Source organism: Panthera onca, chromosome D1 (assembly GCF_046562875.1).
Source record: "Panthera onca isolate mPanOnc1 chromosome D1, mPanOnc1 haplotype 2, whole genome shotgun sequence".
Taxonomy (NCBI): domain Eukaryota; kingdom Metazoa; phylum Chordata; class Mammalia; order Carnivora; family Felidae; genus Panthera; species Panthera onca.
In genome coordinates this window covers 28,819,608-28,843,049 of record NC_138348.1, presented here as the reverse complement: position 1 = coordinate 28,843,049, position 23,442 = coordinate 28,819,608, and the positions used below count along the sequence as shown (strand labels likewise).

The window sequence follows — 23,442 nt, the reverse complement described above, 5'->3', positions numbered from 1 at the left end:
TGAAGAGCTACCGAACCTTTCTCTGACATTCACGGCTACACACCCTCAGGCTGTTCACCCCATCCCTTGACCTGGGCCCGGAAATAGTGAACTCAGAGCACTGGCGTCACCGCTACGTGATTAGTAGTCTTCTCCTGCCCCAAACCAGGCTATCTACCTGCTGCAAACCATGCTTTCTACCATAGTCAGGCTCCTGGGCTTGCTAGCAGCACAAGGATTGCCCAGGTCCACTCATTTTAAATAAAAGGCTTTGGATGACTACGAGGTCCCAGGCTCTTCAAGATTTCCCGTAGAAACAGTGAAGTCAAGGTGACAAAGATTTAATAAATGCAACACCGTTTTCACTGGATACCTGTGCTTTCTTGGGGGCACCCCTCAAAAGTGTAAAAATCAGATTTCCAAATTGTCAACAGCTTTGCAGTGAATCAAACAGGTTGCATTTCAATGTAAAGCCTGACTGACTAATACTTCCAGATAACCCAAATCCTTAATTCACTCATGCAAGAAAAATGTATTCACACCTACCATGTGCCAAACCCTGGGATATAACAACAAAACAGCTACCAGTCACGGCTCCCAAGATGCCTGCAATCAAATGACAGAGACACGATGCTTTCAAATAATTATTCCAACCAATGAAAAACTGCAATTCTGACAATGCTACACTACAGGTGGTACTGAGAGAGCCCAGGAGAGGGGAATTAGATCTGGTGAGCACATCTGGAAGACGTCCCTGAGGAAGTGACCTTTCAGCTAAGAACTAAAAGGAAAAGTTAACCAAGAGAGACAGGGAAAAACCTTGAGGTACTAACTCCAATAACAGGATATCAGCACACACCTGGTGATCTCTTTCCAACTATCTCTATTTGCATATCCTATGTCTACGAGACAAGTTCAAGCGTGTGCTTGCTCTTAAAAATGATAACATTAGGGGCGCCTGGGTGACTCAGTCGGTTAAGCAGCCGACTTCGGCTCAGGTCATGATCTCACGGTCCGTGAGTTCGAGCCCCGCGTCGGGCTCTGTGCTGACAGCTCAGAGCCTGGAGCCTGTTTCAGATTCTGTGTCTCCCTCTCTCTGACCCTCCCCCGTTCATGCTCTGTCTCTCTCTGTCTCAAAAATAAATAAACGTTAAAAAAAAAAATTAAAAAAAAAATAAACATTAAAAAAAGTTTTTTTAATAAATTGTTTTAAAATGATAATAATAAAAACAATTTAACTTCCAGTCACTATCTGTGTGCTTGTGCACTGGAGATGAGGAAGGGAGCTGGTCACCCAAAGGACCAAGCTGTCTGAACAAAGGTTTTTAATGTAGTAATTTATCTATTTAAGGGTGAAAGTACATTGTTCTCTGTCTTAGTTTGGGCTGCTACAACAGAATACCATAGACAGGGAGGACTTAGACAACAGATATTTACTTTTCACAGTTCTGGAGGCTTGAGGTCCAAGATCAAGGTGCTGGCAGATTTTGTTCTGGTGAGGGCTTTCTTCCGGGTTTACAGATGGCCACCCTATTGTTGTGTCCTCACATGGCTAAGGCAGTGAGTTCTACTCTCTTTCTCTTCCTAATTCCATGAGGCCTCCACTGTCATGCCCTCTTCCAAACCCAATTACCTCCCAAAGGCCCTACCTCCTGATATCATCCCACCGGGAGTTAGGATTTGAATGTATGAATTTCGGAGGGACACAAACATGCAGTCCATAGCATGCTTATTTTGTTAAATTATTTATTTGCTTATCATTTAATAAAAAGATCTATCTAAGATGACGGTATTAATTTTTAAACTATTACTATAAATAGAAAAAAAATTATTTTTTCTATTTATAACAATTCTCCCATAATCATGTTGCACAAATAGAGGTCACCCGGAGCTCTGCCCCTTCCTCTCTGCTCAATTGGCTAGAGCAGCTCATGTGACCATCATCTCCTTGTTTGTGTTAAAAATTCATAATGATGCTCCTCAGAAGAGTTGCACATGAGCCCATGAGCTTCTTTTGACCACATCAGCATGCAATAGATTATTTAATTAGTTAGAAACCAGGGCTCTGCATAAATGGAAGGCAAGACAGATGAGCTTTGAGAGGGGGGACAAAGGACAGCAGAGACACAAAAAGGCAGACCTAGGTAGGTTCCCATGGTGGCAATCAGCCGTCTTGAAAGTCTCAGGTGCTAGTAAAGGGAGGTACCAAATCTCAGGTTCTGGTGTATCCTTGGTTTGTCCTTGAAGAAGGTCAGTGAGGCAGGAAATGCTACATGTTGAACAAACTCCATTTCCTTTTCCTCCGGGGGACACTTCTAGACTACATTTCCAACCACCCTTCCAGTTAGGTGAGGCCATGTGATTTTTGCCTCGCAGAGTACAGGTGGAAGTGATGTGTGCACTTCCAGACATGCTTTATAGAAACCCCCTGCAGAATCCTCCTTGATATTTTCCCATTTCCTTGATGAATGCAGGAGGCTCCACTGACTTAGAGCAGTGGTTCTCAACTGGGGGCAATTTTGTCCCCCACTCCTCGGGAATATTTGGCAATGTCTGGAGACATTTTGATTGTCACACTGGGAGAATGTGCTTCTGGCATCTAGTGAGTAGAGGCCAGGGATGCATCTCAACACCCTACAATGCACAAGACAGCCCTGCATAACAAGGAAATTGTCCAGCCCTAAGAGGCTGATAGTCCCAATACCGAGAATTCTGAGCTAGAGGGGGCAGAGCCACAACATGGGTTCTTGAATGACTGCATGGACACACACACACACACACACACACACAGATGCTGACCTGTGTTAGTGATTTTAACAAGAAATAAACTTTTATTGTATTGCATTACTGAGATTTGGGGGTAATTCTTCACAGCAGCTAACATTATTTGACAAATACATGTGATAGAGGTTAGTGTTTCAGTGGAGGACAAGTGCACCTTAGCAACAAGGTCATACTACTTGACAGGTGCTGTGAAGGTTTGTGGGATAGAAAGTAAAGGGCAATGAATGCTTGGTCCTCTCCATTAAGTCACGAGACCTCACACCACCATGGCCGTGAATAACATCAAGAATGCAGTGGACTCTTCACAGTTCTTTCATTAATGGCCAGAAGTGATGCCTTTGGGGAGAACTCTTAGCAACTCAGCAGAGGAACACGGGAAGAACCCACACCTGCCCAGGAAAAACACAAACTGCCAGAAATGGAACAAGGGCTAACCTCTCTCATTTTCCTCTTTCTCTTGTCCCTTTTTGTTGTGTGGCAGACCAGCTGACAATAGCCAGCAAGGTCCGTTTAGTGTATGGTCTGGTCTTGCTGTGACTAATAAGATGATTGGTTGTATATATCCTCTTTATGGTTGTTCATTATATCACCCTAACATAAAGTAATTTAATTTCAGTGGGATAATTAGGGTATTTCTAATCTAACTGATAGTCTGAATGAAATGAGATTCTCAGAGGGAGATTTGTGTATCAGGAGACTGGTGACCTCCGGCCCCAATTTTCACACAATGTATTAATCTGACAGGCCTACTTCCCAGGCATACTGTATCCGTACATTTCCCAGCCTGGGGGTTATAGAACACACCCGCAAATGAGATTACTTTATTTATAATGAGATTTCCTTGGGCTCAAGGAGACAGATCATAGTATTTTAACTGAGGCCTTCACACTGACAGAGTATCCATATGTTAATAGAAGCCCTGAGATGCAAATGTACTAAAGAGGGAGTGTGGCCTTGTCTTGGGGTCTGGGAGATGCCAGTCAGCAGGAGAAATGAGGACTGGGCCCTGAAGGATGCCTGCCTGACTGGGACAGCTCAAGGCCTGCCTAGCAGAGAAACCTTGTGCTGGCTGAGGAGACGGTTCTCACCTGCCCCCGTGAGGAAGATTGTGCAGTGTGCTCACTGGGCCTGAGATGGGGAAGGAGAGGGACCACTGGAAAGAGGAAGGAGTAGAGGCTGGCGGGGATCAGGGCCAGCGTTCTGAGCCGGGAGGCCAGCCAAAATGCTTCTGGTTCCTCCTCAATCTCCCAAACATACCCCACCCCACCCCACCCAGGGCACACCCCCTGACCTCTGTCCTCCACCCTGGCCCCAAACCCTACCGGTAGAGTCACTCTTTTACACCAGGCATTAGAGGCAGGATGCTGCCTCTTATGAAAATCTGCCACCAGAAACACTTCCCATCATTCTTCTATTCGTGGAGCGCCCACAGGTGCCAAGCACTGGTCAAGCCCGGAACAGATAAAACCCTTCTTTCCAGGATACTTACATTTATATGATTTTATTGTTCAAGCCTCGTTGGTTAACTCCTTTAAATCCCTTTTAAGAATTGAATTTGAGAGGAAAAAAGTCTGTTTTCTCAGGAAGAAATCATCTGTTTTTCTTCTATCAGGTCATGAGAATTACGTGGCTCATCCAGTTTCCCTGTTTTCTTGGGCCCCAAGAAGCTCAGAGTGTAATGTCATCCTCAATTGCAGTACCAGAATTGGGTTGGTGTTTTACGTCTTTTTCTCCCTGTTTTCCGGTTTTCTTATTTTTTTATTCTTTTTAATGTTTATCTATTTTTGAGAGAGAGACATACAGACAGACAGAGCACAAGTGGGGGAGAGGCAGAGAGAGAGAGGGAGACACAGACTCTGAAGCAGGCCCCAGGCTCTGAGCTGTCTGCACAGAGCACGACAAGGGGCTTACACCCATGGACCGTGGAATCATGACTTCAGCCGAAGTCAGATGCTCAACCGACTGAGCCAGGTGCCCCCTCTATGTTCTTATTTTTCAATTTCTAGTAAAAAAGATTTATTTAAACGCATCTTATTTGGTAAGGTATTTCAAGTTCAACTTGGAAAGAGTATCTTTTATTTTCAAAAATAAACAAAAATAATCTGAAATAATGTAACACTGTATGTCAACTATACATTGGTAATAATTTTTTTTTTAAAAAAGAAAACACATAGGAAAATGCTTCCCGTCCTCAAAGAAATATATTTCCTCCCATTTTCTGGGTCCTACTGATTTGTCTTTCACTTTTTTTTAACAGATACAATGAATAAGTAAAAGAAAAAAGAGACACATAATAACCAAAAAGTAAATAAATAAGCAAAGATAGCCGTATTGCCTTACGAAAGGCCGCTGTTAAAAATTCTTTAGTATTTACTAAGTGGCTATTAATAACTAACATCTGCTGAGCACGTGACATGGGTCCTTTTCTAAGCACTTTGTACCTCACCACGGCCTCTGCTCTAAGTACTGCTGTCCCCACTTTAGAGACAAGGGAATGAGGAACAGAGATGCTCAAGGGTTTACCTAGGATTACACATTCAGTAAGGAGTGGAACCAGGATTGAAACCAGGGTGGTCTGGCACCAGCAGGCGCCCTCTCAACCAGTGCTCCTCAGCACATACAACCTCCTGCACTAGGCAACAGAAAACGTACGTTCCATGCGGTGGGCACCTCTGCCAGGCTGCCTCGCATCCCCTGAAGCTTCTTCTTCACGCCAGCCTTGCTGCAGCAACTGGTCACGCCAAGGAGGGACCTGACAGCACCCTGCCTGGGCAGCATGAAGAATCTCTTGCTTCCTGCCCTGGGTGTCTCTGCCCCAACCTCATGAGAGGTTCCGGGAATCTGCACAATGATTCTGACACATGCACAGACTCGGCAAATTCAGGGAGCTAACACCGTATGGGGCAAACCTTGACCAGTGAGGGATGGAACCAGTAGGTGAGTGCTCCCCATTTCTGTCTTGTGGGCAGACAATTGTGGGGCCCGTTGTACAGGGCCCCTCACACATCCCCAGGGGAATTCAGCTGCTGTTGCCCACACTATTGATCAGCTCAGCAGCATTGGGCTGGCTCCCCTTCTCCCAGCTCAGACCTCCCAGGTCCCCACTTTTGCTCCTTGGGAACAATTTCTGAAGCAAACCGCCCATATGCAAAAATCCTGTCTCAGTTCTGCTTTGGGGGGAAATCAAGGCTAAGACACTACAGTTCCTAGCTTGAGGAGTTCAGATGAGGGTGACCGGTCATTAGAGGAGGAAAAAGTCAGTAATGCTACATTAATAATCCATGACCAAATAGCCAGAACAATGACTCAAGCTATAAAAATACAAGAGCACAGAGAAAGTAGGAGAGGTAGGGAACTACCATAAAGTTTTATTGGAACACAGCCACATGTTCATTTACATGTTGCCTGTGGCTGCCTCCCCACTCCAACAGAGACCCGCGGCCAACCGATCCTAACATGTTTAATATCTGGCAGTTCACTGAAAAGTTTGTGGACCTCTGATCTAGAAAATCCAGGACTCTGTGGGAATACAGAGAATGGACACATATTCTACTTGAGAGGTGGCAGTGGGATGCTCACAAAAGGCTGGGAAGAGACAGACCACTGAAGAACAGGAGCAAGGGCATTCCAGAAAGAGGCCACGGTGGAGACTCGGCAAGCTGCTTGCAAGGAATCACAGGCAGTTTACTGCTGCACGACAGAAAAGAACAAAGAGGGAAGAGACAGGACAGAAGACTGCAGACAGAGATTTCCATAAGGAAATCGTCGTGGGTTATTTCTCTCATTTGGGGATATTTCCTTCAATAGGCAAAAACACTATAACAAAGAGTGACCGCAGAGCCTTGTTTGTACCTTCTACCGAAGGGAGTTTACGTGAAGCTCGTGACACTCAATGCTCTTCTGATGAACGGTGGGAGCCCCCGCTCACAAGGCAGCCCTCTTGGCAGCTGGGCATTCCTGACATTAAAGACCCACTGCTTTGCCCTCCTCGGGAAGCATGTCTTGGGGTGTGCCGGCTGTGGCCTCTTGCTCCAGACATAGCTGACACAGGACCGATACGGTGAGACCCCACCTGGTGCTCATTGCCGGCATGAGGACAAAACAGTAACGAGGGGCAAGAACAGTCACCAGAGACAGACCTGCTGCACTGGCCCCAGTGGGCAGTGCTTCCTCACACCCCCGGGAAAGAAAAAACCCGGTGATCCAGCATGGTCCCACAATGAGTTATTTTGTGTCGTTCTTTCAAGGAACATTCACTGAGGACAAAGCATGTGCCCCACAAGGCAATACACTCGGTATATATAAATGATGAAGGTACTGTCCTGCCCTTGATGGGGGCTCACAGGCTAATGGGGGAGAAAGACATGCTATTTTCTTTTCTTTAATTTTTTTTTTGATGTTTATTTTTGAAGGAGAGAGCGACAGAGCATCAGGGGAGAGGGGCAGAGAGAGGGGGAGACACAGAATCCAAAGGAGGCTCCAGGCTCTGAGCTGTCAGCAAAGAGCCCGACGTGGGGCTCAAACCCGTAAACCACAAGATCATGACCTGAGCCGAAGTCGGAGGCTTAACCAACTGACCCACCCAGGCGCCCCAAGACATGCTATTTTCAAGGCAGGGAGAGAGAAGCCAACTCTGTCTCTCCCAAAGTATTAATTAAAAAGAGAGGGCTTCAAGATTTCCCTGATAATACTGATTCTATACTCTTGACTAATTTGGCAAACCATTTCTGAAACAGCCGTGCAAAGGTAAATTTCAGTCCCAAAAGGACAGAATTTAAACATAATCTGGAAAACAAACCGATATACCAAGTCGCTGGCATTTAGATACCATTTTCAATTGTTTCAGATTTGGCTATGAAGGCTAAGATGGAAATGGAGAAAACCAGTGCTGAGGGGTTTTTCGTTTTTGTTTTTTTTAAAGGAAGAATAGTTAAATAGGAGTATGTACATTTTGTCAAGCACTGTGCTGAGGGCTTCATCTCGTGCATTACCTCACTGAATGTTCACAACAATCCTCTGAGGTAGATTTCCAGCATCACGAATAGCTCCATGTTACAGACAAAGCAACTGAGTCAAACAGATTGAGTAACTCGTCCTCCAGCGATCCCTGGAGGAGGGGCAGGTGTCACCTGGCAGTTGGTCCCCAAGGGCTGCACCCTTCACCACCTGCCCGACAACTATCTCGCCTCATAGGCCCCATCCCATTCCTGCCTGGGACGTCTTTTTTTCCCCCAGCAGTTTTGCCCTGAATAGGCTTCAGGATAAGTTCCTTCCTCGTGATAAGCAGGGCCCACGATCTCTGACAGCTGTTCCCCGCTCCTCATCATCCTCTGAAACAATCAGTAAGCATTAGAGAGCACTTTTCCCTTTACAAAGGTGATAATTAGATAACAAGCTGAGATTAAAGTAATTACAGTCAGACAGCTGGCGAGGCAGCACAGTCATGTTGAAATATTGTTGGTACTTCAGCATCTGGTTCTAATAACAGCACAGGCTAAAGGATTTTACATTAATTACAGAACATAATTTAATATAAACATATTTAATTACAATTGATGAGCGATAAACTGTTCAAGAATGACTTAACCCCTTCCACGTGTCAAAGTGATGGGAACTTTGGGCAATCTGCAGCCTCTTCCTCTGTCTCTTTCACCCTTCTCCACCATGCCCTCCCTCCACAACTCCCTCGTCCCCTCTCCTAGAGAAAATTCCCCTCAAAGAGGAATGTTCTAGACGGGGATGTTGCTCACTGATTATCCCATGGGTGTTTGGTGCGTGTAGGCACTACCCATCCTTAGAGAGCCAGGTGAAAGGGGGTGAAGTGTGCCAGCCAGGCCGGGACGCATTGTTTCAGCTGGACCAGCTGCCCTCCTCACATTACCTCACACTGGCAAGACCAGGTTGGTTCTCCTCAGCTGGTCTTCCCCATGTTCTCACACCTTTATGTGGCGCTGGCTTGGCTTCTGACAGCCACCTATGAGATAATCCTCAGGTCTCCAGAGAGAGTATGCCATGACTAGGAAGTCCCTGGCCACAGTGGCCAGGGTATTTTCAGTTTTGGAGTAAATGTGTAGTATCTGGAGACCTCGACATGAGAAAGGACACTCTGTTCTGTCAGGGATTCTTCCTTATATGCTGCCAACCCCCAACTTCCCACAAATTGGTGGAATCGGGCCTTGGGTGAAACAGTTTTCAAACAAACTGGGACCACACAGACACAATCTTCAATGGATAAAGGACTCAATCATCATTGTCTGCACATCAACTTCCCACATTCATAAATGAGAGATATTCAAAAAGCCACAAACATTCCATGTTTGGCATGGACTGCATGACTATGTTGCCCCCCAAATTCATAATTTGAAACCATAACCCCCCTGGGGTGGTATTAGAAGATGGAGCCTTTGGGAGGTAATTAGATTTAGATGAGGTCCTAAGGGTGGAGCCCCCACGATGAGATTAATATCCTTATAAGAAGAGAAAGAGACTTGAGCTTGAGCTCTCAGCCAAGTGAGGACACAGCAAGAAGTCAGGTGTCTGCAAACCAGGAGGAGGGTCCTCACCAGAACTCGACTGTGCTGGCACCCTGATCTGACTTGCCAGCCTCCAGGGCTGTGAGAAACAAATTTCTGTTGCTTAAACCACCCAGGCTTTGGTGTTCTGTTACAGCAGCCGAACTAAGACACACCACTAGGTCTCAACGGCACTGGGATTAAGAGTCCACCCAAAGAAGTGACAAGGCTGCTCCTTCCTTAAAAAGAGTGAGTAGTCCTGAGCACGTTGGAAAAATTCGCTGTCAAGTTTCTCTACGGGACAAATGACATGGAATTACAAGTAGCCTCAAATACTGTTTTTACCTCCTGCTGTGGATTTCAAACTATAAAGCACACATTCTCCTAAAAGCTAAAATGAGTGCTGAAAAAACAGTTTATTATTCCTAGGTAAGCAAGTATAAGCTATTTCTGGAAGAATTACTGACAGGTGCACACAAAGTAAAATTAGTTTGAAGATTCAGGACCACAAAACACCCAAGAGAGAACTAGGAACGCTCAAAGTGAAAGCTGCTCTATACATATCCTCTTGAAAGAAGAAGAGATTTGAGTTCACTAGCACAGCAAATGTGCAACGTGGGCAAGAGCTATGAGGTACTTTTTGTGGATTAAGTGTCCGTGCAGAAGTTACAGGAGGGGCAAGCAGCCAATAAAGCCTTTGCTACTTAAGAAGTTATCACTCTGTTATCAAATTTAAAACTTCTATCTGTTCAAAAGACACTGGTAATAAAGTGAAAAAAAAAAATCTACAGAATGGGAGAAAGCATTTGTAAACCATATATACGATAAGGGCCTAAGAGCCAAAAGAACTCCTGCAACTCAACAATAAAAACACAATAACCCAATTAAAAATGGAAAAGAGATCTGAACAGATATTTTTTCCAAAAAAGATATACCAAAGGCCCGCAAGCACATAAAAAGACACTCAACGTCATTAGTCATTAGGGAAATATCAATCAACCAAAATGAGATACCATTTCGCACATACCGGGATGGCTATAACAAAAAAGCTAGATAATCAAAAGTGTTGAAAAGGATATGGAGAAACTGAAGCCCTCATACATTGCTGGTGGGAATATAAATGGCCCAGCTACTGGAGAGCAGTCTGACAGCTCCCCAACAAGTTAAACACAGAGTTACCGTATGACCCAGCGATTCCATTCTAGGTATGTATATATGCAAGAGAATTGAAAACATGTCCTTACAAAAACTTGTGCACAAATATTCATAGCCACATTATTCTTAGAAACCAAAAAGTGGAAATAACCCAAATGTCCATCAACTGATAGATGAATAAACAAAATCTGGCATGACAATACAATTGGGTATCATCCAGCTATAGAAAGGAATGAAGTACTAATACATTTTAGAACATGGATCAGCCTTGAAACATCTTGCTAAGTGAAAGAAGACAGACACAAAAGACCTCATATTGTATGATTCCACTTATATGACATGTCCAGAATTGGCAAACCTATAGAGATGGAAAGTAGATTCATGGTTGCCAAGGGAAGGGGGGAGAGGGGAAATGAGAAATCCTTTTTTGGGGTGATGGAAATGTTCTGGATTCAGACAGCAGTGACGGTTGCACAACATTGTGACTATACTAAAAACCACTGAATTTGTACACTTTGAAATAGTTAAAAGAGATTTTAAGTTATATAAATTTTAACTCAATTTTTTTTTAAAAGCTACCAATCTGGGAACTGGATCTTAATCCCACTGGGGAAGCACAGGAGCCTATGTAAAGTGGGTGGCTCAGAGGTATCTCATCCAAGAGGTGAGGAAGCTGGGGTATTTATATACCAACTCCCATCAGTCACTGACTGAAGGCTACTTTGGTGCAATCCCTATCAAGATCTCAGTGGCATTTTTCACAGAGATAGAACAAACAATCCTAACATTTGTAGGGAACCACAAAAGACCCCAAATAGCCAAAGTAATCTTAAGAAAGAACAAAGCTAGAGACACCATGCTGCCTGATTTCAAACTATATTATTAGAAAGCTACAGTAATCAAAACAGTATGGTACTGGCATAAAAACAGATACACAGATCAATGGAACAGAATAGAGAGCCCAGAAATAAACCCATGCATGTATGGTCAATGGATTTACAACAAAGGAGGCAACAACATACAATGAGAAAAGGATAGTCTCATTAATAAATGGATTTGGGAAAACTGGACAGCCACATGCAAAAGAATGAAACTAGACTATCTTATACCACACACAAAAAATAACTCAAAATAGATTAAAGACTTGAACGTAAGACCTGAAATCATAAAACTCCTAGAAGAAAAGGCAGGTGGCAAATTCCTTGACATCACCCTTGGTGATATTTTGGATCTGACTTTAAAAACAAAGGCAACAAGGGGCGCCTGGGTGGCTCAGTCAGTTAAGCTTCTGACTTAGGCTCAGGTCATGATCTCATGGTTCACGAGTTCAAGCCTCACATCAAGTTCTGTGCTGACGGCTCAGAGCCTGGAGCCTGCTTCAGATTCTGTGTGTGTGTCTCTCTCTCTGCCCCTCCCCCGTTCATGCTCTCTCTTTCTCTCAAAAATAAACATTAAAAAAATTTTTTAAACAAAGGCAAAAAAAAGCAAAAATAAACAAGTGGGACTACATCAAACTAAAAGGATTCTGCACAGCACAAGAAACCGTCAACAAAGTGAAAAGGCAACATACTGAAAGGGAGAAAATATTTGCAAATCATGTATCTGATAAGGGGTTAACATCTAAGATACATTTAAAAACTCATACGAACCAATAGCAAAAAAGCAAACAATGCAATTAAAAAATGGGCAGAGGATCTGAACATTTTTCCAAAGAAGACATATAGATGGCCAACAGACACATGAAAAGATGCTCAATATCACTAATCACCAGGGAAAAATGCAAATCAAAACCACAATGAGATATCACCTCATATCAGGTAGAATGGCTATTTCAAAAAGACAAAGAACGACTGTTGGCAAGGATGTGAGAAAAGGGGAACCTTTGTGCACTGTGGGGGAATTTAAACGGGTGTAGCCACGATGGAAAACAGTATGGAAGTTCTTCAAAAAATTAAAAATAGAAATAACATATGATTCAGCAATTCCACCTCTGGGTATTTATCTGAAGCAAATGAAAACACTAATTTGAAAAGATATATGCATCCCTGTGTTCACTGCAGTATTATTTACAATAACCCGGATATGGAAACAACATAAGTGTACATTGATGGATGAACGGATAAAGAAGATGGAATATTAGCCAGCCATAAAAAGATGAAACCTTGCCACTTGCAACAACGTGGATGGACCTTGAGGGTATTATGACGAGTGAAATTAAGTCAGAGAAAGATAAATACCATAGGAACTTGCTTATATGTGGGATCTAAAAACAAAACTCACAGATACAGATAACGGAATGGTGGTGCCATGGGGGAGAGGGGCTGGAGGATGAGCAAACTGGGTGACAGGTGTCAAGAGGTATAAGCTTCCAGTTCTAAGAAATAAGTCATAAGGATGTAATGCACAGCATGGTGACTATAGTCAATAGAATTGTCCTGTATATTTGAAAGTTGCTAGAAGAATAAATCTTAAAAGTGTCCATCATGAGAAAAAAAAATCAAGTTTTTGTAACTTTGTATGGTGATGGATAGTCACTAGATGTATTGTGGTTATCACTTCACAGTGTATAAAAATATCAAGTATTATACAAACGTTGTGCACCTGAAAGTAGTATAATGTTTTATGTCAATTATACCCTCAATTTAAAAAGTCTCTGTAAAATGCTCCACAGTGCTAGATGCAGAGAAAGCTCTCAACAAATGTGAGTTATTTTTCTAGAAGACTCCATATGGTTAAATAGGTTGCTCAAAACTGCACAGCTAATGCAACGTGGAGGTAGAATTTACTCAGATGTGTCTATATGACACAATCTTTCATATAGAGAATTACATTAACCGAATATATACTAACCAATCTTGCAAACACACATCAGATGGCAATCATGTCAGCGCTGCACTCGGAGGCCATAACATCTTCATACCTTTAACTTTCTCTCTTCTCCCTTATGTGCCCTGTCTGGGGGAAACAGCTGCTTTTCTCACAAAAAGGCCCGAGGGCTGATGGTATTGTCTGCTCAAGTCTGAACACATGTGGCTTTTTGTGTAGATGCTCATTTGAGATTGAAAGCCTGCACATTTGCTGACAATTTAGTGCAAAGGACCAAGATACACGAGCACCTGAGACTGCAAGAGCAGCAGGGTGACACTTTCCTCACTCACATGTTGGTCCTCCTGTTCTTCTCTTGAATAATCTTTCAGTTGGCTCAACAAAAAGGGTGCACTAGCAGAAGAAAATGGAAGGTATCTCTTCCCATAATGCCCCGCCTGAACTCCCAACTGAGAGGGCTGACATGAGGACATGGGGCTCAGACCCCAAGCCTACCTGATCAGGTAGTGGCTGATAATAATGTCAAAGTAGCTGTAGTACACGGCATTGTTCACATGACCATACTGGTCATTGTCCTGCCACCTCGTTTGGATGGGTAAGAAGTACCCATAGGCCTCATCATGTCGATGACAATCCTCAACTCTCTGGTTCATGGATGATGTACCCAAGGAATGGACATTCCTAGGGAGCATCCTCGAAACCCAACAGGTCATAGTTGGTGATTACTGTCTCAGAACAGACCTTCAAGAAGAAAACAACAGAGAATAAGGATGGTTTGGAAAAATTGTGATTTCAGTTTTACAAAAGCAATTTCATTTAAGTTTTGGCCATTGGTTTCAAAAGGAAACTAGATTTGTTTTCTAGGAAATAAATCTTCCCTTATAATCCAAGTCTTTGTCACAAACCTTTAACAGGACTCCTTACTAAAGGACTCCTTACTAAAAAGGCTTTTGCAAACACTGACAGAAACAGTGAAGCCTCTGTTTGAATCTGACTAGTAGGAATTCAAAGTATATTTGTATGGAAGTCTTCTGTTCCACAAAATATTTCTGAGTCAGGTACTGTAGATTCCCATGATTCATCACTTACATACAACACCCAGTGCTCATCCCAACAAGCCTGTCACCCATTTTCCCCCTGCTGTGCCCCCCCATCTACCTTCAGTTTGTTCTCTGTATTTAAGAGTCTCCTACGGTTTGCCTCCCTCTCTGTTTGAAACTATTTTCCCCTTCCCTTCCCCCATGGTCTTCTGTTAAGTTTCTCAAGTTCCACATATGAGTGAAAACATATATCTGTCTTTCTCTGACTTATTTCACTTAGTTCCATCCAGTTCCATCCACGTTGTTGCAAATGGCAAGATTTCATTCTTTCACATAGGCAGGTACTGTTTCTGATGAAATCTGTAACACCACTGAGGGCATAAAGACAGAACTCACGCAACCAGTATAAAATAAAATGTTTGCCAGAAAATATTATCAACTGGGCCTACCAACTATCAGGGTTTTTTTTTTTTTAAGTGTATTTATTTTTTCTTAGAACAAAAGTAATTTTCCAAAAATGGAAACAATTTTAAATATGCATAACGAAGGGAGGGAAACACCCAATAACCCAACAATACCAGCTATATGCATTATTCCAGTCTTATCTCTATGTATCTGTATATACATCCTTAAATTGGGCCATACTGCACATGTTGTGTCATAATCTCTTGTGCTTAACAATTGATCATTATTATGTTTAAATATTCTTCTATATCATTTGTAATGTTAAGTTCCCTAATATTCCATCGTATTGAAGCACCACAATTTATTGAATCCTCCATTGTTTCATACTTAGGATTTTCACTCCAATTTTGTTGACTGGGATTAGAACCTGTGTAAATAAATCTCCACACACATCCATGATTATTCTCTTAGGATAAACACCTAGAAGCAGAAGTGCTAAGTCAAAAGGCAAAGGAAGTGTTAAAGATTTTGATATAAATCAACGCCCTCTGGAAAGGTGGCACCAACTTACACCCTCCCCAGCAGTGTTTGAGCAGGCCCCTTTCTTTATCCTTTAAAATGGCTTGCTGATTTGCCTGTGTCCTCTCATTTCCATATAAATTCAATGCAATGTGCTAAGTGGAGACACGAATGGTGCTGCTAGCTAGGACAGAATACCTAGTATCAGGATAACCCCTCTATTTGAGAACCACTCCAGAAGTTAGATAAAATGTAAAAGAAGAGCTGCCTGAAGCTCTGGGCAAATAATCAAGAAGGCAGGACTTTACAGGCTGTAACCTTGGGGACAGGGTAATACACTGATGAACCCTGTACTCACCATCCCTATTTCTCATCAGGGTATTTGCCAGCTCACCATGTGGCTAACAACGGCTCAGAATGGCAGGAACCTACAGCTCATGGTGGTCTTGCTGTGTTGATAGAGGAGACAAAAGTGATAGGCCAACATCCTGGAGAGGGTGAGCTGCAGAGAAGTGAGCCTGGTGGTGCAGGTTCCCCTCGGGGCATCTGCTCACTCCTCCACTGCGTGTGTTCTGATGAGACCAACAAACCAGCCAAAAGCAACTACTACAAGGTTAAAAACCTAAGGAGAAAATAGGAGTCTTGTTGTGTTGAGGAGACCCCCCACCCTTTCAATTTCAATCCAAGAAGGGCTACTCCCTTACCATGAGGACAAACCTTAAATTGAGCAGCCTCGATCAAGCTTACCTACCCAAACATCATCTGTCAGCCAGTAGGAAACGAAATCATCTCTAGAGGAAAATAACACCACCTATAGCCTCTACAACTTTTCATACACCAAGTCTGGCATTCAGTCAAAACCTAGGCTTACTAGGAAAGAGGAACAAATGGTCAAAACCCAAAATTATTTTTTTTTAAAAGACAATAAAAGAGACTCACAGACTGATTTTAAAATAGCCATGATTACCAGGCATCAGAGATAAGGGCTAATATCCATCCTTACTACATAAAGAACTCTAAAATTGAGGGGGTTAAGACAAAAAAAAAGAAAGAAAGAAAAATAAAAATATGTCAAAGTCACAAAGAGACAATTCACAAATAAAGATTTTAAAATGACCTTTAAACAGATGAAAAGATGGACTTCGGTCATAATAAGAGAAATTACAACTATGCTGAATTACTGTTTCTCAATGATTAAATTTGGTAAAACTACAAAGCTTGATGGCACATTCTCTTGACAAGACCATAAGGCAAGAAACATTCTTACACACTGCTGGTGGGAATGTCCCCTACCTCTATGGAGGGAGAATTTGACAATATCTAACAAAATCACAAGTGAGTTTACCTTTTGACTCATATCTAAGAATTTACATTGAAGGTACACCTTCAGGAATACAAAAATGCATATGAACAAGGAACATCACTAACTGTTATTGAAAAAATATTGGGATAAAATATACATAGAAGATTGGTTGAATAAATTATGGTACATTCACACGATGGTGTATTATACTGCTGTAAGTAAAAACTAAATAAGGTGTTGGTTGGGTACTTGGGTGGCTCAGTAGGTTAAGCACCTAACCCTTCATATCAGCTCAGGTCATGATCTCACAGTTCGTGGGACTGAGCCCTGCGTTGGGCTCTGAGCTGACAGTGCAGAGCCTGCTCGGGATTCTGTCTCTCCCTCTTTTTCTGCCCCTCCCCTACTCATGTTCTCTCCCTTCCTGTCTCTCTCTCATTCTCTCTCTCTCTCTCTCTCTCAAAAAAAATAAACTTAAAAAAAAAAAAAACTAAAGAAGGTATGATATAGAGTGATTTCCAGGATATACTTGCTGTCAGTCAAAATAAACCAGTGTAAGAAAGTATATAGAGTACACTACTTTTGTGTAATAAAGAAGAGAAAATAAACTCTTTTCTGGGAGATACTGGTTAGCTGGAGCAAGGCAGAGAGAGAGCACCAAGATGGCATCCATAGCCCATGTTCCTTGAAAGCAGCTCCATAGGCCACTAGCTGTGTGCCAAACCTGAAGCCTACTCCTCAGACCAAAGCTCCAGGATAAGCAAAGAGGTCTGTTTCGCAGAAGGACTGGGATGTGTGCTTCAGTCTGCTATCTGTGCAATGTCCTGGGGGTGGCACCCTGACAAAAACGGTCTTTCTGATTGCCATAGTCTCCTGGGACCCAGGAATGCAATCCCCCACCCCAACCCTGGCTACTAGAGCCAGGCGATCAAGGGGTGTCGTCTGGGCAGCAGCTACAGAAATCAGGGGACCAAATACATGTAAAAGCTCCCTTCCAAGAAATGCTGGTGCTTTCGAGCATGGCAAAGGGAGAGCATAAAGATGGAACCAATCTCTATCCCCAGAGAGTGTTCCAGCAGGCTACTAAATGTGTTAAATTAGATGCCTATCCCTCAGGCTGATGCTTCAATAAGATAATATAAATGTGTTTATTTATATTTACAAAAAGAGACTCCTGAAGGTTGAACAGGAAACTAATGAGGGTGCATTAACAAGGTAGATGGGGCAGGGGGGCACCTGGGTGGCTCAGTCAGTTAAGCATTCAACTCTTGGTTGGACTCAGGTCATGATCTCATGGTTTCGTGAGCTCAAGCCCCACATCGGGCTCTGTGCTGGCAGCATGGAGCCTGCTTGGGATCCTCTGTCTCTCCTTCTTTCTCTGCCCCTCTCCCACTCGCACTCAAAATAAATAAATAAACTTTTTTTAAAAAGGTGGATGGGGTGGAGAAGGAAAAGTAACACTCCTTTAAATATAGAATTTTGTATAATTTTGGGTTTGGGACCATGTTAATATTTTACATACTCACAAAGACGATGATGACGATGGTGACAACAACAATGAAGTTAAATTAACAATGATGGAGGGGAAAGAAATATAAACAGAAACAAATGAGGCCAACTATATTTCAAATGAATAACAATCACACTGAAGGGAAAAATAACTACCTTCAAATACAGAGTTTTGACTATATACCCTCAGTCTAAAGACAAGAATCTTTTAACAAATATTGAACACTGGTTAGTGCATATGTTTTTTCTAGTGGTAGTGTTAGCAATTCTGAAACTGTTTTCTGTGAATCTAAGACTGGTAAAATGAGTAGATATGCCGAGAATAATGTGAGCCGGGTTTCTCACTTGGAGACAGGAGTTACAAACAGACAGGAGAAAAACTAAAATAAACTTTCTGGTGTTGGATTCGATTTTGAAATATCAATATGGACTTGGAGATTAGAGATAGAAATAGAGATTTCTTAGCTCCATTGAGCCTAGACACAATGGCACTCCAGTAGCAAAATGATGATACTTAAGTGTCCAGAACTTAGGTTCTAAACTCTCCACAAAAAGAAACCAGAATGCCTTAAGAAATGACTGATTCCAATGCTGGGGCAGATAAAATAAAAGATGATCCTAGAACATCTCATTGTGCCAGAAAGTAATGTTCAAAGAAGATGGCAAAAGTTCATAGGAGTCAACCTGAGGGGCTTCGAAATGGCCAATTCTGCAATATTTTAGCATCAAATTTAAAAATGAGATCAATGGATTATAAGCTTTTCAATTAAATAAGAATTCTTTTGGGGGCACCCGGGTGGCTTAGTTGATTAAGTGTCCCAATTCCTGATTTTGGCTTAGGTCATGATCTCACAGTTCATGAATTTAAGCCCTACATTGGGCTCCATGATGACACTGTAGAGCCTGCTTGGGATGCTCCCTCTCTCCCTCTCTCTGCCCCTCGCCCCCCTCAAAATAAATAAATAAACTTAAAAAAAATTTTTTTAAAGAATTCTTAAGTCTGCTAAATTAATAAATGGGATTGAAGGAAAAGTTATTCCTTTTTTTTAAATATGAAATTTATTGTCAAACTGGTTTCCATACAACACCCAGTGCTCATCCCAACAGGTGCCCTCTTCAATGCCCATCACCCACTTTCCCCTCCCTCCCACCCCCCATCAACCCTCAGTTTGTTCTCAGTTTTTAACAGTCTCTTATGGTTTGCCTCCCTCCCTAACTTTTTTTTTCCTTCCCCTCCCCCATGGTCTTCTGTTAAGTTACTCAGGATCCACATAAGAGTGAAAACATATGGTATCTGTCTTTCTCTGTATGACTTATTTCACTTAGCATCACACTCTCCAGTTCCATCCACGTTGCTACAAAGGGCCATATTTCATTCTTTCTCATTGCCACGTAGTACTCCATTGTGTATATAAACCACAATTTCTTTATCCATTCATCAGTTGATGGGCATTTAGGCTCTTTCCATAATTTGGCTATTGTTGAGAGTGCTGCTATAAACATTGGGGTACAAGTGCCCCTGTGCATCAGAACTCCTGCATCCCTTGGGTAAATTCCTAGCAGTGCTATTGCTGGGTCATAGGGTAGATCTATTTTTAATTTTTTGAGGAACCTCCACACTGTTTTCCAGAGTGGCTGCACCAGTTTGCATTCCCACCAACAGTGCAAGAGGGTTCCCGTTTCTCCACATCCTCTCCAGCATCTATAGTCTCCTGATTTGTTCATCTAAGCCACTCTGACTGGCATGAGGTGGTATCTCGGTGTGGTTTTGATTTGTATTTCCCTGATGAGGAGTGACATTGAGCATCTTTTCATGTGCCTGTTGGCCATCTGGATGTCTTCTTTAGAGAAGTGTCTATTCATGTTTTCTGCCCATTTCTTCACTGGATTATTTGTTTTTTGGGTGTGGAATTTGGTGAGCTCTTTATAGATTTTGGATACTAGCCCTTTGTCCGATATGTCATTTGCAAGTATCTTTTCCCATTCCGTTGGTTGCCTCTTAGTTTTGTTGATTGTTTCCTTTGCTGTGCAGAAGCTTTTCATCTTCATGAGGTCCCAATAGTTCATTTTTGCTTTTAATTCCCTTGCCTTTGGAGAGGTGTCAAGTAAGAAACTGCTGTGGCTGAGGTCAGAGAGGTTTTTTCCTTTCTCCTCTAGGGTTTTGATGGTTTCCTGTCTCACATTCAGGTCTTTCATCCATTTTGAGTTTATTTTTGTAAATGGTGTAAGAAAGTGGTCTAGTTTCATTCTTCTGCATGTTGCTGTGCAGTTCTCCCAGCACCATTTGTTAAAGAGACTGTCTTTTTTCCATTGGATATTCTTTCCTGCTTTATCAAAGATTAGTTGGCCATACTTTTGTGGGTCTAGTTCTGGGGTTTCTATTCTATTCCATTGGTCTATATGTGTCTGTGTTTGTGCCAATACCATGCTGTCTTGATGATTACAGCTTTGTAGTAGAGGCTAAAGTCTGGGATTGTGATGCCTCTTGCTTTGGTCGTCTTCTTCAATATTACTTTGGCTATTCGGGGTCTTTTGTGGTTCCATACAAATTTTAGGATTGCTTGTTTTAGCTTCGAGAAGAATGCTGGTGCAATTTTAACTGGGATTGCACTGAATGTGTAAATTGCTTTTGGTAGTATTGACATTTTAACAATATTTATACCTCTAATCCATAAGCATGGAATGTTTTTCCATTTTGTTGTACCTTCTTCAATTTCCTTCATAAGCTTTCTATAGTTTTCAGCATACAGATCTTTTACATCTTTGGTTAGGTTTATTCCTAGGTATTTTCTGATTTTTGGTGCAATTGTGAATGGGATCAGTTTCTTTATTTGTCTTTCTGTTGCTTCATTGTTAGTGTATAATAATGTAACTGATTTCTGTACATTGATTTTGTCTCCTGCAACTTTGCTGAATTCGTGTATCAGTTCTAGCAGACTTTTGGTGGAGTCTATCGGATTTTCCATGTATAATATCACGTCATCTACAAAAAGTGAAAGCTTAACTTCATCTTTGCCAATTTTGATGCCTTTGATTTCCTTTTGTTGGCTGATTGCTTCCAACATTATGTTAAACAACAGTGGTGAGAATGGGCATCCCTGTCTTGTTCCTGACCTCAGGGAGAAAGCTCTCAGTTTTTCCCTATTGAGAATGATATTAGCTATGGGCTTTTCATAAATGGCTTTTATGATGTTTAAGTATGTTCCTTCTATCCCAACTTTCTCAAGGGTTTTTATTAAGAAAAGATGCTGAATTTTGTCAAATGCTTTTTCTGCATTGATTGACAGGATCATATGGTTCTTATCTTTTTTTATTAATGTGATGTATCACATCGATTGATTTGCGAATGTTGAACCAGTCCTGCAGCCCAGGAATGAATCCCACTTGATCATGGTGAATAATTCTTTTTATATGCTGCTGAATTCGATTTGCTAGTATCTTGTCAAGAATTTTTGCATCCATATTCATCAGGGATATTGGCCTGTAGTTATCTTTTTCTGCTGGGTCTCTGTCTGGTTTCGGAATCAAAGTAATGCTGGTTTCATAGAATGAGTCTGGAAGTTTTCCTTACCTTTCTATTTTTTGGAACAGCTTGGGAAGGATAGGTAATATCTCTGCTTTAAACATCTGGTAGAATTCCCCAGGGAAGCCATCTGGTCCTGGACTCTTATTTGTTGGGAGATTTTTGATAACTGATTCAATTTCCTCACTGGTTATGGGTCTGTTCAAGTTTTCTATTTTTTCCTGTTTGAGTTTTGGAAGTGTGTGGGTGCTTAAGAATTTGTCCATTTCTTCCAGGTTGTCCAGTTTGTTGGCATATAATTTTTCATAGTATTCCCTGATAATAGCTTGTGTTTCTGAGGGATTGGTTGCAATAATAACATTTTCATTCATGATTTTATCTATTATCTCCCTTTTCTTTTTGAGAGGCCTGGCTAAAGGTTTATCAATTTTGTTCATTTTTTCAAAAAAACAACTCTTGGTTTCATTGATCTACTCTACAGTTTTTTTTTAGATTCTATATTGTTTATTTCTGCTCTGATCTTTGTTATTTCTCTTCTTCTGCTGGGTTTGGGGTGTCTCTGCTATTTTCTTTAGGTGTGCTATTAGATTTTGTATTTGGGATTTTTCTTGTTTCTTGAGATAGGCCTGGATTGCAATGTATTTTCCTCTCAGGACTGCCTTCACTGCATCCCAAAGCATTTGGATTGTTGTATTTTCATTTTCATTTGTTTCCATATATTTTTAAATTTCTTCTCTAATTGCCTGGTTGACCCATTCATTCTTTAGTAGGGTTTTCTTCAACCTCCATGCTTTTGGAGGTTTTCCAGACCTTTTCCTGTGGTTGATTTCAAGCTTCAAAGCATTGTGGTCTGAAAGTGTGCATGGTATGATCTCAATTCTTTTATATTTATTAAGGGCTGTTTTGTGACCCAGTATGTGATGTATCTTGGAGAATGTTCTGTGTGTACTCGAGAAGAAAGTATATTCTGTTGCTTTGGGATGCAAAGTTCTAAATATATCTGTCAAGTCCATCTGATCCAAGGTATCATTCAGGGCCTTTGTTTCTTTATTGATCCTGTGTCTAGATGATCTATCCATTGTTGTAAGTGGGGTAATAAAGTCCCCTGCAATTACCACATTCTTATCAATAAGGTTGCTTATGTTTGTGATTAATTGTTTTATATATTTGGGGGCTCCCATATTCGGTGCATAGACATTTATAATTGTTAGCTCTTCCTGATGGATAGACCCTGTCATTATTATATAATGCCCTTCTTCATCTCTTATTACAGCCTTTAATTTAAAGTCTAGTTTGTCTGATGTAAGTATGGCTACTCCAGCTTTCTTTGACTTCCAGTAGCATGATAGATAGTTCTCCATCCCCTCACTTTCAATCTGAAGGTGTCCTCATGTCTAAAATGAGTCTCTTGTAGACAGCGAATAGATGGGTCTTGTTTTTTTTGTTTTTTTTTTATCTATTCTGATACCCTATGTCTTTTGGTTGGAGCATTTAGTCCATTTACATTCAGTGTTATTATAGAAAGATATGGGTTTAGAGTCATTGTGATGTCTGTAGGTTTCATGCTTGTAATGATGTCTCTGGTACTTTGTGGTCCTTGCAACATTTCACTCACAGAATCCTCCTTAGGATCTCTTGTAGGGCTGGTTTAGTGGTGATGAATTCCTTCAGTTTTTGTTTGTTTAGGAAGACCTTTATCTCTCTTTCTGTTCTAAATGACAGACTTGCCGGATAAAGGATTCTCGGCTGCGTATTTTTTTTTCTGTTCGTCACATTGAAGATTTCCTGCCATTCCTTTCTGGCCTGCCAAGTTTCAGTAGATAGGTTGGCCACTATTCTTATGTGTCTACCTTTGTAAGTTAGAGCACGTTTATCCCTAGCTGTTTTCAG

At 41.7% G+C, this 23,442-nt stretch overlaps 1 protein-coding gene across 2 annotated transcripts in view; it reads right to left on the bottom strand.

Moving 5' to 3' along the window:
* LOC144612948 (uncharacterized) overlaps positions 1–23,442 on the bottom strand; it is a 131,908-nt gene that overhangs the window by 27,846 nt on the left and 80,620 nt on the right. For both annotated transcript variants that reach the window (XR_013550172.2, XM_078433353.2), the window contains exon 4: positions 13,752–13,997. Coding sequence is in view for 1 of the 2 variants with exons in the window: in XM_078433353.2 (XP_078289479.1) it covers positions 13,752–13,969 (218 nt within the window). In the remaining variant the exon portion in view is untranslated. The remainder of the gene's footprint in view (positions 1–13,751; positions 13,998–23,442) is intronic.